At 36.3% G+C, this 13713-nt stretch overlaps 1 protein-coding gene across 1 annotated transcript in view; it reads left to right on the forward strand.

The window, feature by feature from the left end:
- Positions 1–1780: 1780 nt before the first annotated feature.
- Positions 1781–13713, forward strand: part of FBXL4 (F-box and leucine-rich repeat protein 4) — a gene marked incomplete at its 5' end in the record, with an annotated part of 28786 nt that continues 16853 nt past the window's right edge. Inside the window, 2 exons of the mRNA XM_010182168.1 lie at positions 1781–2025; positions 9796–10009. Coding sequence (XP_010180470.1) covers positions 1781–2025; positions 9796–10009 — 459 coding nt within the window. The remainder of the gene's footprint in view (positions 2026–9795; positions 10010–13713) is intronic.

A 13713-nucleotide genomic window follows, 5' to 3' on the forward strand; every position in this document is an offset into this window, starting at 1 on the left:
ATATATATATATCTGTTAGCTCCTAGTTAGTTTGTTCTCTCTCAGATACCAAAATGCCAACAACCTAGATGTCACTTGAGAGCAAACTTTTTTGATTATAATATATTAACTCCAGTTATTATATATGCATTATTTATATAGATTGCTGTCACATTGCAGTGTCTACACAGATCCTCTGCATCAAGCTGACGTGAGAGGTCCAGGCATCTGCAGAGGTTAAAGCCTGGGCTGTTTTTACGGTGAAGGAGGAGCGAAGAGAAGGGAAGAGGGAAGGCTTGAAATCAAGCTTGAGAGAAACTGGAGTACATGCAAATACTGTATTTTTGGCATTGGAGTTGAAGTTAAATTTTTTGAAGAGTCGTATATCATGTTTGAAATCCAAATACTAAATCTGGAGCTGAGTAGGAAGTAACATTTTTCATTTTGCAGGAAGTTGGATTGTTTTCTTATTTCTTCTCTTCCAAAAATGAAGCGGGGAGGAGGGGAGGCGGAAGCTAGCTGCATAATAAACTGGTACATTGGGAGTACAATCTGTTTGGATCTCGCACAAAAGCTTCATTTTCATTTTATGTCAGCATTCTGACTTTTGGCGGTTTTGTCTTATGAATCCTTATGAAACATTAAAATGAAACATTATGGTATTTTCAAAGGACCACAGGACTCTCTTCAGTTTAAGCTGTTTTGTGGATTTTGGTTTTTTGTTTGGTTGGTTTTTTAACTTGCAGTGATTCATTACTCATTTCAGTGAGTTACTGTTTCCCACTACGCTTGAAAGCGCTTAGTCAGTTTTAGTTCCATAACTTGAGTGCAGGTACTTACGGCTGTTAAAGACAGCCCTGGTACAGTAAATACCCGTTCTTAGATTTCATTTTTAAGTGCATTTTTTCTCACGTTCTAAGCTAAAAGAGTTTGGGGTTTTTTGCTGAGCATTTTTGTTATTTCCTAAAGTGATTATTTATGTGTTTGTGTATGTTCATCTTCCTTGAGAAAGGAAAACAGAGCACGATAGGAGATAGAAGGTATTTCTTAATTTCTGAGCGTGATAGATCATTACAAAAATATGTGTAGGGGTGCTAGTCAGAACGGTTGGTGATTATTCTGAAGCTGAGATGATTTTTGCATTTCAGATTTGACTCTGGCATAGAACAAAAATGCTTTTCAAGTAGTACAGCAGGGAAGAGATTACTTTATATGTTGAATTTTTTGCCTAGTTCCTTAGTCCAGCATGAATGGGAGAGGATATAAGGTAGAAGACAAAACACTGATTTTTTTTTTAATTTTTTTTTTAAGCAGGAAGCAGATGAATAAGTCTGAAGTCAGTTCAAGGTGTGGGGAAACTGGGACATGGTATGGTTTTTCCATGTATTCTGCAAATATGCTACCATCTTAAAAAAACAAATGCAGAGAAGAAAGAGAATGCCAGTTGGGTGTTCTGATCAACAGCAGTGCAGACATTGTGTAGGTAACTATGTAAACACAGCGTTTACATATATATCGCTGTTTAAATTAGCATGGGTAAAGAAACTTCTAATTTGAAAGCTTCCTGTCACTTTCATATGCTGATCTGCTTTTTCCTTTCTTGTTGAATATGTTGTCAAATTGAGAAGGCACTGTGGTCTTATTTAATAGTTAATCAAGGATTTATTTGAGAAATTACTTTTAAGTAAAAGGGTTTACTTTTCTTTGAAGTTAGAACGTCTTTTCTCATTCCTTTGCAGTTCTCCCTTCCCATTTCAAGTGCTTTATGACCAGCTGTGACTTTTTTCTGTTTTTAATATAGCTCATCCAGCTGATTTTGAGTCACCTTACAGTACCAGACCTGTGTAGACTAGCGCAAACTTGTAAGCTACTGTATCAACATTGCTGTGATCCTCTGCAGTACATTCATCTCAGTTTACAACCTTACTGGGCAAGGATTAATGACACATCCCTGGAATACCTACAGTCTCGCTGCACTCTCATCCAGTGGCTGAATTTGTCTTGGACTGGAAACAGGGGAGCCATCTCTGTTTCTGGATTTAGCAGGTCAGTGCTAAACATACAGAAGTATTTTGACAAGGTCTGTTTGCAGAGCTGCTGCATAGTAGTTTCACTGAGTATTTGAAACCTTATTAAAAGACAACAAATGGCTTTGACTTGCTATAGAGGGTCTGATTGTTATGATGTAGAAAGAAACAACAGCTAAAACAGTGAGATATGAGATATAGCAGCAGAAGTCTCTTTCAATATGTAGAGTCTGCATGTGCCAAGCTGCCTGTGACTGAAAGGTTTCTTCCGGGGGAGCAGCGTTTTGCTTTCTCCTGGGCTTCCAAAAGACTCCATTCGAACCAAGCTGTCAAAAGTCCGCTCTCATGAAGAAAATGTTTGCAGTTGTTCTTTGTACAGATGAGTCATCAGTAGGACTGTGTTAGAATGGCTGCAGTAATAAACTGATTACAGTGCATGCTTACAAGGTATGAGCCCTAAGTAATCACTGGAGTGCAATGTAAATGCAAATATTTTCATAAAAATGATTTAAAACATTAGCCCTGTTGGGAAACAGGGGGGTTGTGTGTGCGTCTTCCACTGAGCTGAAAATATAACGATGCTGTAGGTTATTAAAATAGCAAATTCGTAGGGATTCTTCTCTGTATAACAGCCATGTTCTCTGCTTTCTTAACATACAATTTCTTGCTTCTGTGCTCGTTTGCATTGGTTAAACAGCATCTATCAATGCATTTCATTTAAGCAAAAATTGCTGCTTCAACTAAGAGGTAATCAGCAATGGCAGGTGAAAGCAGAACTTGACTGATAAGAAACAGAAATGTTTAATATATCTGAAAACAATTGTTTTAACTCTTGTTTGTTTTCTGAATAAAAAGATTAGACCAAGTATTCAAACACTTTCTTTCCTTTGGTGCCTGGGTGCCTTCCTTGGGGAAGTAAAATAATTTGAAGAAATACTTTGTCAAGATGAGTGTTGCTTCCTTTTTTGCTGACCTTTCGGTATAATTCAAGAGCTCCATGTTCTTTTCTGTGCTTCTGGGTAGAAAAAGGAGATAGACATCAGCAAGTTGTTGAATGGGGTACATTTTTCCTAAATTTGGATTTCATATTAGCTACATTATGCAGAGGATAAATATGCAAACATTAATTGACGATTCAACTCTGAAATGATGAAGTGCTTTCTTTCTGATGTTTAAATCTATCTTTTGAAAACTTAAAGTATGTGCATCTTCATGGCAAATTCAAAGAATTATAAACTTTGCAATTCTGACATTTCTGACTTCCAGTGAGTTGAAAATAGTTTTATAGCTAATGGCTTTTTTTTCTTACTTCAGTGTTTAAGTGGTAGCAGCACTTGTGTGTAGCCAGAGTTTTTAAAATAATAACTATCCTTGTTTGACTGTTAATAATCTGTGAATAAGCATGGTCAATTTATATTCATTCTAAGGGGTTATATTACAAATAAATAGGGAGGGAAAGTGTTCTTGGACACTGATACAATTGAGTTACCTGTATTTCTTGAAGAGATACATGCAGTCTGGGAATAGGAAATGTAGTTCAATCGTAAATTTTTGAAAGAGTTGTAAGCTATATAATTTTCAGATGTGTCGTGCTCAGAGTTTTCACTTCTGAATCAAAAATTCTCCACTGTAACTAGATCTGGTTTTAAAAATTTTCTTTTTCCTGGTACAGAAATAATTTTGCAACTCTTTGTTCTGTAAAGTGTCTTATCTAGTAGAGCTTCCAAACACAAATTTTCCTTTTGACATTCTTCATCAACATGTTTGTCAAGTTTGCTTTTTCCCCACTTGCTTCTCATTTGCTATGAAAGTATTAATACAAGAGCATTATTAGAACACCACTTGCTTTTCAAAAGCATTGACATAACTTTCTTCAAAAACAGGTGGCTTTCTGGTAAAAGATACTGTTCCTCAAAGGAGAAATCTGTCAAGTAAAGTTTTAGTTTTATTGCCCTGGCTGTCATTAAAAAACCCCCAACATGTGGATATTGCATCATCTAGGACACGTAGTCATGAACTCCCACAGTTTTTCCTTTTGGACTTGTAGATGTTCCTCACCCAGTGAGACATTTGAGAGATGCTATGCAAAACAGAGTTTCCAAAGAACGGAGGTACTTTGACTTTCCTGGGAGTGCTATTTCACGCTTAAATTTTATTTCTAGTTTACTCTTCAGAATATGGGTATTGCAGAGGAGGTTCTCAGTTGGCTGAGGAGAGTGCATTGCTGCTTCTATCACTTAACTGCTGATGTTAACTGCTACTAAATCTTAATCAGATGCTCAGACACTAATTATCCTTTGCTGAAATTAAATACTTATGTATTTCTGTCTGTACATAGTATTAGAAGACATGTACCACTACATCTATTAACGTAAAATCTTGTCGTGCTGCCTGCTGCATGAATGTTTCTCAGTCAGTTTCTTGGTTTCTCTTTATGCTGCCTCTCTGATCTTGGTATCCTCTATTGCTTTCTGCAGTGGAAATTTTTAAATAAGGCAGGGAGGTGTGCCTGTAGATTACCAAGCTGCATCTTTTATTTTGTATTTTATTGATTTAAAAGTCTCGTAACTTGAGGTTGAGTTGAAGCGAGCCTAAATTGCTTGTTCCAATACTTCATAAATTTTTATACAGATTTATAGAACTTTCATAAATTTATATAAAGTTTATGAATTTCATGATAAGTTGCTGCATAAGCGATGTTGAATGGCCGTCAAGCCAACTACTTGGAGGTGTAGATAAATCTACCTGGAAGTTTTAACAATTTGAAGGACTCAGTTATGCTGTTCTTATAAAACCAACCTGTATTTGTCAATTTAAGGAGAATAACCATTGTTTTCTATATGAAATTTGTAAATAACTTCAGAAACACTACAACTTGTTGCAGTATAAAACTAGCAAAATGCTAAAACCGAAATACCTTAGTCTCATAGATAACAGCACTTGACTTTTTGCAGGGCCTTTTTAAAATTTTGTTTTCTTTATTTTTTCACTTTTCTCAGCACTTGGTGTTAAAATTGGCACTGTTGAATTCAAAATGGGTAGAGTTTTACACAGTTTAGGTTATGATTTCTGCAAGTCAGGGTATGTTTAAATGCTACACCTGTTTGAATTTTATTTTGACAAATAACTTTCCAAAAAAGCTTGTGTTTCTTACAACAGTCTTAAAAGTAGCTTGTGTAAATTTGTTGCTTTAAAAGCTTCATACAGACATGATTGTAAGAAATAATTGAATATATGTTTTCTTGCAAAAATGTATTAAAGTAGAAAATTTTTAAAAAGAATAAATTTAAGAAATGTGACTGAAGCAAATACTGCATTATCATGAGAAGCCAGAATGCTTCAGGCATATGAACATCCCGAGGCAAAGCTGAAGGTATTTTAACTTATTGATAACATCTACTCCTTAGGGCTAAAAGTGACTATCATATAGTTTTCATTTCAGCATATAATATACATTAGCTGAAGTTTGTTGTTTAGACTGAACTAAAAGTATACAGAAAAGTGAAAGACAAATAAGTATCTGAGCAGTCTCGAGTGTCTGGGACGCAAAGTGGCAGGGAATAAGCGAAGATTTCACAGCTGCATTACATAAGCAGCACCGCATTTCCCTTGGCATTAAAGGTTTGGTGAATTTGTTCATGCCAGGGCAATAACAGTGTGGGAGGATAAGACTTATATAGGAAAAGTGAGGTGAGTTGACTGGAGCTATACTGGATATTGAGATGCTCAATAAATGCTCTGAGGTTTGAACAGCTCAAGCATGGTGACAGTTTAAAAATGGAGTTCTGCCTGCAGGTTTCTTTGTATCACTGATAATGTCATTAGCTTGTTTAAACTCTTCTGCTTTAAATATTTGATGTGTTAGGACTTTCTAACATTTTCTACTCTGAAAATGAATTAATAGTATGTTACTTTCAGGTTAGTGATGCAGTGTTTACGTGTCAAGTGTGTCTGGGAATACTTCCTTAACAATTTTGTTGTTAAAATGTGAAGGCTTTAGTTGCTGTTTAATAAAGATGTATTTTGATAGTATTTAACTTTGAGGTTTTGCTACAAATCAAAATAGCAGGAAGGTCAGAGAAATTACTGAAAAATACATCAAATAGTCACAGAAAATGGGAGTAATGTGTGACAGGGATTCTCACTTTGAAAATTATGCTTTAATTTTCACAGTTTTTAGTAAAACCTAGAATTGCTGTAGCTGAGATTAAGTAATAATTTTTGGTTTGCATGTTTTTAATGAAATAGTTTAATGTGTGTTGAAAAAGAAAAACCACAAGATCAGGTACCTGTGTAGTTGGCTTGAAGCAAACTGAAGCGATTGTTTTCATGACCTGCTAGTTCTAGGAGGTAGAACTAAGGCTACGCAAATGGGCAGTGTTGTATCTGTCAAGTAATAGAGGAAACATCCCTGATTTGGATGCTAGCATACGAGGGAAAGTGCTGAAGAGAAGAATCTCTCCAACCATCCATGTGTATGAAATATTGATAATAACAGCAGAACTAAAGAGATGAATGACTGGTGAAGAAAGGCAAGACTAAAAACGGGAACCAGTCAGTCCTCAGTGATTAAAGGAGAGGTATGTGAAGAAGCACTGATTTGGGTAGAAGGTGCTTTCTGGGGGGTTATTTTCAAATGAGTTACATCAGACCCAGCCATCCAGTGCCTTTTAAGTCTCAGAAGTACAAAAACAATCAAACTTTTGTTGTGAAAGCATGAGAACCCATGTTGTACCTTGCCGTGTGTCTTTGGAGATCCATGTAGAAAGATATTGGTGAAAACCTGTGTCCTGAGCAGCCTGTTAAGTGCTCTCCTTCAGAGAGCTCTGCAGTTCTGCCCAGTGTTCTCTGCCCTGTGCTGGTTGGTGACTTCCTCAACTTCCTCCTCCTGTTTCTTTTCCTCCCTTTACTTCATGCCTGTCAGCTTGTTCTTGTACCCTGCTGCATGTCCCTTATCCCTCTGCCTTTCTGTGTAGTGTCTCCTAAATAACCTCTTCCAAAAAGGTGGCAAAGCCATGAAGTGCAGTGCTCAATGCTATTGTGTTTGCTCTACCTGTGTGTTTCAAGTGCAGTGAATTTAAATAAAATGTTATGGGGATAATAACTCCTCAGACTGGTGAGCCTGGAGTTCTTCACCAAATTTAAGGGGTTAACTGAGTGTTTCTTTGACCTGGTAATGCTAACTTTTAATAGTCCTAGGAGGAGAAAAGTGTTGATCTGCACCAGCATTTGTAACAGCCAAGCCCTGTTGAATTATATGGCAGTTAACCTAACATCCATTATTGTAATGGAGTAATTCATAAAATATTTATCCGTTAGCAAATTAAAAGCTAGACGTATAATAAGTGGCAATTGACAAAGTTTTATGGAAAATTTCACCATTCAAACAAACCTGATAATTTCTTGGTGAAAGAAGCTGTGTGAATCTATTGTTAAAGCACACATTAAATAGAGGAATTGGCTAATTGGTAATCGGCAATGAATCCATATGTCTCTACTCTGTTTTCCAGGGGATTTCCATCCTGTGTTTCTGCATGGCAGTGTTGAACTCTGTTGCTAGTCTAAAATAGCAGTCTGATGTTTAAATACCTGATGTAAATCTTTTTGAATTGTCATTTCCACTCTGCCACTCCCATTAGAAGGCTTACCAGTCTAGGTGAATTCACTGTATCCAGTATGAAGACAGCAAATAAGTGCTTGGAGTTTGATAAACTCTGATTTTACAAGCTGAAATAGATTCTAAAGAGAGACTGCAGAGTTAGACAAAAATAGTGGAAAAGTAGATCTGAATGCCATACTTGGCAGAATCCCTGTGGCTCTGGAGCTTGTGTCTCCCCTTTCGTGTCTCAGACCCTCTCTTTGTTTCTGTTTGCATAGGCTCCTAGAAATGTTGGATGTTAGGGACCTCTGAAGGTCGTCTACTCCAGGCTCCCACTTGAAGTGCCAATGTCCCCAACGCTAGATCAGGTCAGTCAAGGTTTCAGGTGACTCTTGGATCTCTCTAGAGATGCCACCCTGCAATCTCCTTTCCCCTCTGTATTGTGCAGGATCTGCATAATCAAACTAAGGCTGCGTGATGTGCAAGATGAAAGGAATAAAGAAAGGTGGTGATGAATGACAGGTATGACTTGAGTGAGTAATGAAAAAATAAGGAAAGGAGAAAGTTTGAAAACTTGGAACTTGAAAGATGGACTTCAAGTCCTGTGCTACTATTAGTGTTATTGAGGAATGCCTCCCTGAATGTCTCTGCTTTTAAGACCAGCAGCTGTTTCATCCTAAGTTTCAGCAGCAGCCAAAGTCTTGGGAAGGCTAATATCTGTGTAGTTGTAGCAGTAGGAGTTTTTGTGCAAATAGAAGCCTTGTGTGTCTCTGGCGTTTCTGTTGTATTAGCTAGACCCAAGAAGTCATGCAAACTTTATGGTGAAGGTATCAGAACCTAAAGCTGCTTTGTCTGCATGAAGGTTTTTGTAGGATAGAACTGTTAATAGAGCAGATCAGAATATTGATTATGAGAAACTAATTCATGCTCTCTCACAAGCAGCTCCATTATTCTAGGAAGTAATAAGAGGAACTCCTAGCAGCCCATAGGTTAGGAACTTAGTATTTTCTACTGGAGAAACTATTAAAGTATAACAAAATCAAAGCAAATATGTGGGTGGTTTTTTTTCCCTATTGAATATCAAACTTATAAGCCTAGTGATTGATTTACAATTTGAAGGTTATCTTTGCAATAAAAAGTGACATAAGCTTATACGTTTTTAATTAAAGCTTGGGTTAAATTTAATAGAGCTTGAATTCCTGACACAAGATCACTGATAGAAGGTGTAATTCATGCAGGGACCACCAGAGTGTCTATATTTTGGATATTATGTCCTCAAATATCTCAAATTTTTATAATTCCAATGAAAGTAATGTGAAATAATCCTTAGGAATCTCTGTGTTCTGGAACAGCTACAAAGTGTTGATTTTGACTTCTTAATGAAAGGAATGAGTTGTTTTTCTGAAAGTCTTAAAATACTTCTCCTGAATATTTAAACCGTTTAGAAGTATTTGTTTAACCCCATTTTTACATTTGCAGATTTTTCTGAGATGAAGGGGAATAAGAAATTGATGGAAACTTGCAGGCCATTGCCGAAATTGGCTTTGGAGACTGTTTTTAAAAGCATTTCAAACATTATCTGTGTTGTACTTGCTCCATTGTCTCAGAGTAAATGGCAAGCATGAAGCACATTTCAACTTTCTAAAGCAAACAGTTAATAAAAAGCCTTCTTTATACTGTTCTTGCCCCCAGTATTTCTTTTGCAATTCATTTTCAAGGTAGAATTGCTTTTTAAGACTACTTTAGTGACATTTGCCTCCTTATACCATGTACAGCATTACGTAGCCTTTTGTGCTTCTTAAAATGTAGTCAAATATTCCTTTGTACAAAACATTGTATAATATCTAGGTTATGTACAGTATCAAGTTAAATGTTTATGAAACAGCCTTGACTCTCAGGCTACCTTTGGTTTTTGAATATTGCTCTCTAGCTCAGCACCTAATTGGTTTGGTGTCTTCTGGATTTGTACAGATTTGATTCAGAAATAACTTCTTCAGAGTGGTTATGATTCATTTACTTTAAGTTAATCCTGTTTTCTGTTAGTTAACTTGGTTGATACAAGAGCTGTGGTCTGTAGGCTTTCCGTTGATGAAAGAAACTTTCCTGCTTTAAATGCTTAAGATTTTGACAGTATTCAGACTCTCACCTGAAAGTACCTTTATTTTTGTCTTAATGTGGGTTTTCTTACAGGTTCTTGAAAGTTTGTGGCTCTGAACTAGTGCGTCTTGAGTTGTCTTGTGGCCATTTCCTCAATGAAACATGCTTGGAGGTGATTACTGAAATGTGTCCAAATCTTCAGGAATTAAATCTCTCATCATGTGATAAAATACCACCTCAGGCATTCAACCACATAGCCAAAGTGGGCAGCCTAAAGCGTCTCATTCTTTACCGAACAAAAGTGGAGGTAGGAACAAGTGGTTTTTAACCTTTTCAATAAGTACTTTCAGTCCTAGTAAAGTTGTATTTTTTATTAATGAAGAAGTGAATTTAAATTTTGCTTGTAAATTGAAAGGTAAATTCAGAAAATTCAAAGGTAGTTTCAAAATCTTAGAATTTTTTTAAAAATTTCTAAATTGCTTCTGGATTTAACAAAATTAACTAAAAAGCCTGTATGTTTTAACTTGCATGGAAGACCAGTGACTTTTCAACAGCTGTTTTAAGCAATGTAGTGAAATCACAAATGTGAAAGCATGTGAAAGCTTTTTTTTCTTGTTTTGATGTGTACTCCAGACAGTATTTGGCTATAGAATTGGGAAATTATCCTGTTTAGTAACTTACTGTAATTCTCAACATTCTGTCCTTTAGAATGACTTGCTGATTACTAGATCCCTAATGGCTTTCTATATTAGCAGTATTTGAGACATGGAACACAGTTTTTTAAAAATATTTTTCATTTATAGTGTAACAATTATTTCCTTATACAATTACTCAACTACCCAAATGAGGATTATTATTGTTTGCTGCTATGTATTTCCTAAGATGTTTTACTTGCTACAGTTAAGAAAACTGGTGTAGTTTACTATATTTTACAGATGTTGTATCCTAATAAATTCACCAATTTGAATCAGAAGCAATTCCATTACTTCTCACCTGCTACATTACTCATATGTTACAATCCTACTACTCTGCTTTACATGGAAGCTGTTTGTAACCATGGTTTGGTAATGCAAGGTAGTTAGATTAAAGTGCAGGCTACCTGGAATGATTGACATTTGCTGTGGGGTTCGCAGGCAGACACCATGAAGCCAGTGCCCCTCAGTACCGTGTACTTTGTGGTAGTTGCTCTGTGTATTCAAGCAGTTATTCAAACTAAAAAACACATTGTTGAGCCTTGCTTTTTAGTGCCTTTTGTATAGAGCTGAATCGGTGTCTTGGGGGTACCTGTTCTGTTTCTAGATCACTAATATTTCTGTAAATCTTGGATAAATCTCATTTTGACTGTGAGCTCTAATTCACAAGGCTTTTTCAGATCCAAGAAAGGTCATTGTAGCAGAGGTAAAGATTGTATAACTTTATTCTTATCAGCTGTTGGTTGATCATAATCTTCTTGATTCTACTCAGGTAACTTCTAAAGTTTGAGGCTTCGTGCTTATAATAATGCAGCAGCTGAGGTATACGCTGGAAATGATTGGTAACTGTCATTTCTCAGCTATCACTTTGCTGAGCGGAACTTGAAATTAGATTGAATGTAGGTGGTAAATGTTTCCTTACTCTGAAGCCCATAAATTGTGAAGATTCATTTCTACCTTTCATGTGTATGGACATGCATCTGCTTGTAGCTGACAAGAACATTCATTCATAATCAAGCTTACTTAAGGCTGTGGTGCCATTTTGTACATGAATATAAACAAAAGGCACTGTTCCTAACAAACCATGGAAGAGAAATTTCTGGAAATTTAAATAGGTAAATTGGAGAGTATGCTTTTGTGTTACTTGTTAATATGAAGCCACTTAACAGTGTACCTTGCGCATCACAGATGAAAAAGTAAAAGGGAAAGAATGAAGATGTAGCATAGGATTTGAATTAGAGGATTAGAGTTACAAAAGTCACAAATTTGTAGAAATAACATTACTTTTCTCAACATTTGCTTCTCTTAGCGCAAATCTTTGGTTTTCTGTACAAAGTAGGTTGCCGTTCTGTCCATACTCTTCAGCTGGTATGGAGACGTTAGGTAGTAACTGGTGTCTAGATGCAAAAAGGGACAGGATAGATTGATCAAGCATGCTCTGAAGTGATTTAGAGTTCTCTAAAGCTTGTCAAGACCTGCAGTATGGTAGCGTTCTTGATTTTTTTTTTTTGTGAAACTTCTGCTACTGCTGCATCTTCACTGTTGGAGCTTCTAAGGTGCAAACAATGGAACAGTGCTAATGTTTAATCCAGAGCTTGGCACTGTATTGTTGCCAACTGGATCTGCTCGGAGAAAAGAATCTGAGGCCGGGAATCTACTAAGGAAAACTGCTAGCAAGTACGTGGTTATTAAGAGAAAGTAAGATGGTGAGAACTGATGTGTGTGTTATGGTTGTCTGTGAAAGTTCTGTCTCAAAATCCAAAGAAAAACTAAATGAAAAATCTGTTCATTTCTTTTAGCTTACCATTTTCCTGAGTAAATCAGTGGTTTTCTTATTTTCTTAAAAATAAACCAACAAACAAACAAAACAAAGCACCAAGTCTCTTGATGTAAATTTTCTTCTCGCATCATATTCTAGAATGGCAGAGGTACAGGTCTTACCATAATTATCAGTCTTGTCTTTTTTGGTGGCAGAAGGATGGCATCCCTGTTCATCCTGTGTTAACCGCCTTCATGTAAAAATGAGGTGATAATGTTTCTGATACTACTGGAGATGTTGAGGTAATTGCCAAAATGTGAAAGGGGAGTGAATATGCAGAGAACAAGTAGGTAAAAAGTTGACCAAAATGAGTTCTCTAATGGGGTATCGTAATCTTCATTGTGTCTATCTTGCTGCACAATTAGGGGCAGTCACTGGATTTGAAATATAGTGAAATTGTATCAGATGAGGAAGGAGACTCTCTTTTATGCTTTTAAACAGTCTTATGAATTTGTTGTTATGGCTGATTAAGGTAAACATTTCAGTTGAAGCACTTAGGTGAAGTGATCATAGTTTTACAAAGGAGCAACGCTAAAGAGAACAAGAAAAGCAAAACAGGACTTAATATTCTAATTGACTTTTAAAGGAGGTCCCCTCTCTGCATGTTATTTATGGTGCCAGTGAAAAAGGGACCATTTTCCTACTCCACAGTTGTCAGTCTCTACTGAAAATGCAGTGTTGTGTTAGAGCACATCAAGGTAAATAGTTCTTTTGGTTGTGAATTTGGGTGTGTAATTAAATAACACAGGATATGGGATGAAGATTCTCCATCCTTTTTGTCAGTATGTGATAAACCTGTTTCTGTTTTTGCATGATGCTTTATAAAGTACAGTATTAACATTTATTAAAAGAAATGTTATTTTGATTAAATGAAAAGAAGCTCCTATATGCCTGCTCAGGCATAGGATCTCCTTACTAAGGCTACGTCTTGCAATACTCCTTTTATTTTTTGGTTTTTAATGGTAACCTTGCCGCCGCTTTTAGCATTTAACTTTAAAGTGTTTGTTGTACTTTTCTGTTCATGTGATCACTGTGACACTAATGGATGAATTCTGAGAAAATGCTCAGTCGAAAATTGACTGCTGTTAATGATTTTTGTGTGTTAGATACAGAAAAACAGATTTCTGAGGAAAATGGAAACAACAGAATTGACAATGTATTATGTGATAATCTGAGCAGTTGTTGTGTTAGTTTCTTGTTATTTTGGCTGCTTTCTTTGAATAGGTTTTGTATTTAAAAGTATTCCAATTGTCTCTGTAACCAAACCTCCGTTTTTAAGTGTGTTCTTAGTGAAATGGACAGTTCTGGTGTGCTGCTGCACACTGCACTGCTTTGATATTTTGGAAGATGGCTGTACCATCTGGAGGAGTTCATGGTCTTTGGTCCTAACCCTGCTGATTCTTCCAGTGATCTATAATGTTATTTCCTTGACTTACTGAGTGCAAGTTTCTGTGTACAAAATCTGTTTAAAACTTCTGCATTGAAGCTTCCACCACCCTT

This window comes from Mesitornis unicolor, unplaced genomic scaffold (assembly GCF_000695765.1).
Source record: "Mesitornis unicolor isolate BGI_N332 unplaced genomic scaffold, ASM69576v1 scaffold51733, whole genome shotgun sequence".
In the NCBI taxonomy this organism is placed as follows: domain Eukaryota; kingdom Metazoa; phylum Chordata; class Aves; order Mesitornithiformes; family Mesitornithidae; genus Mesitornis; species Mesitornis unicolor.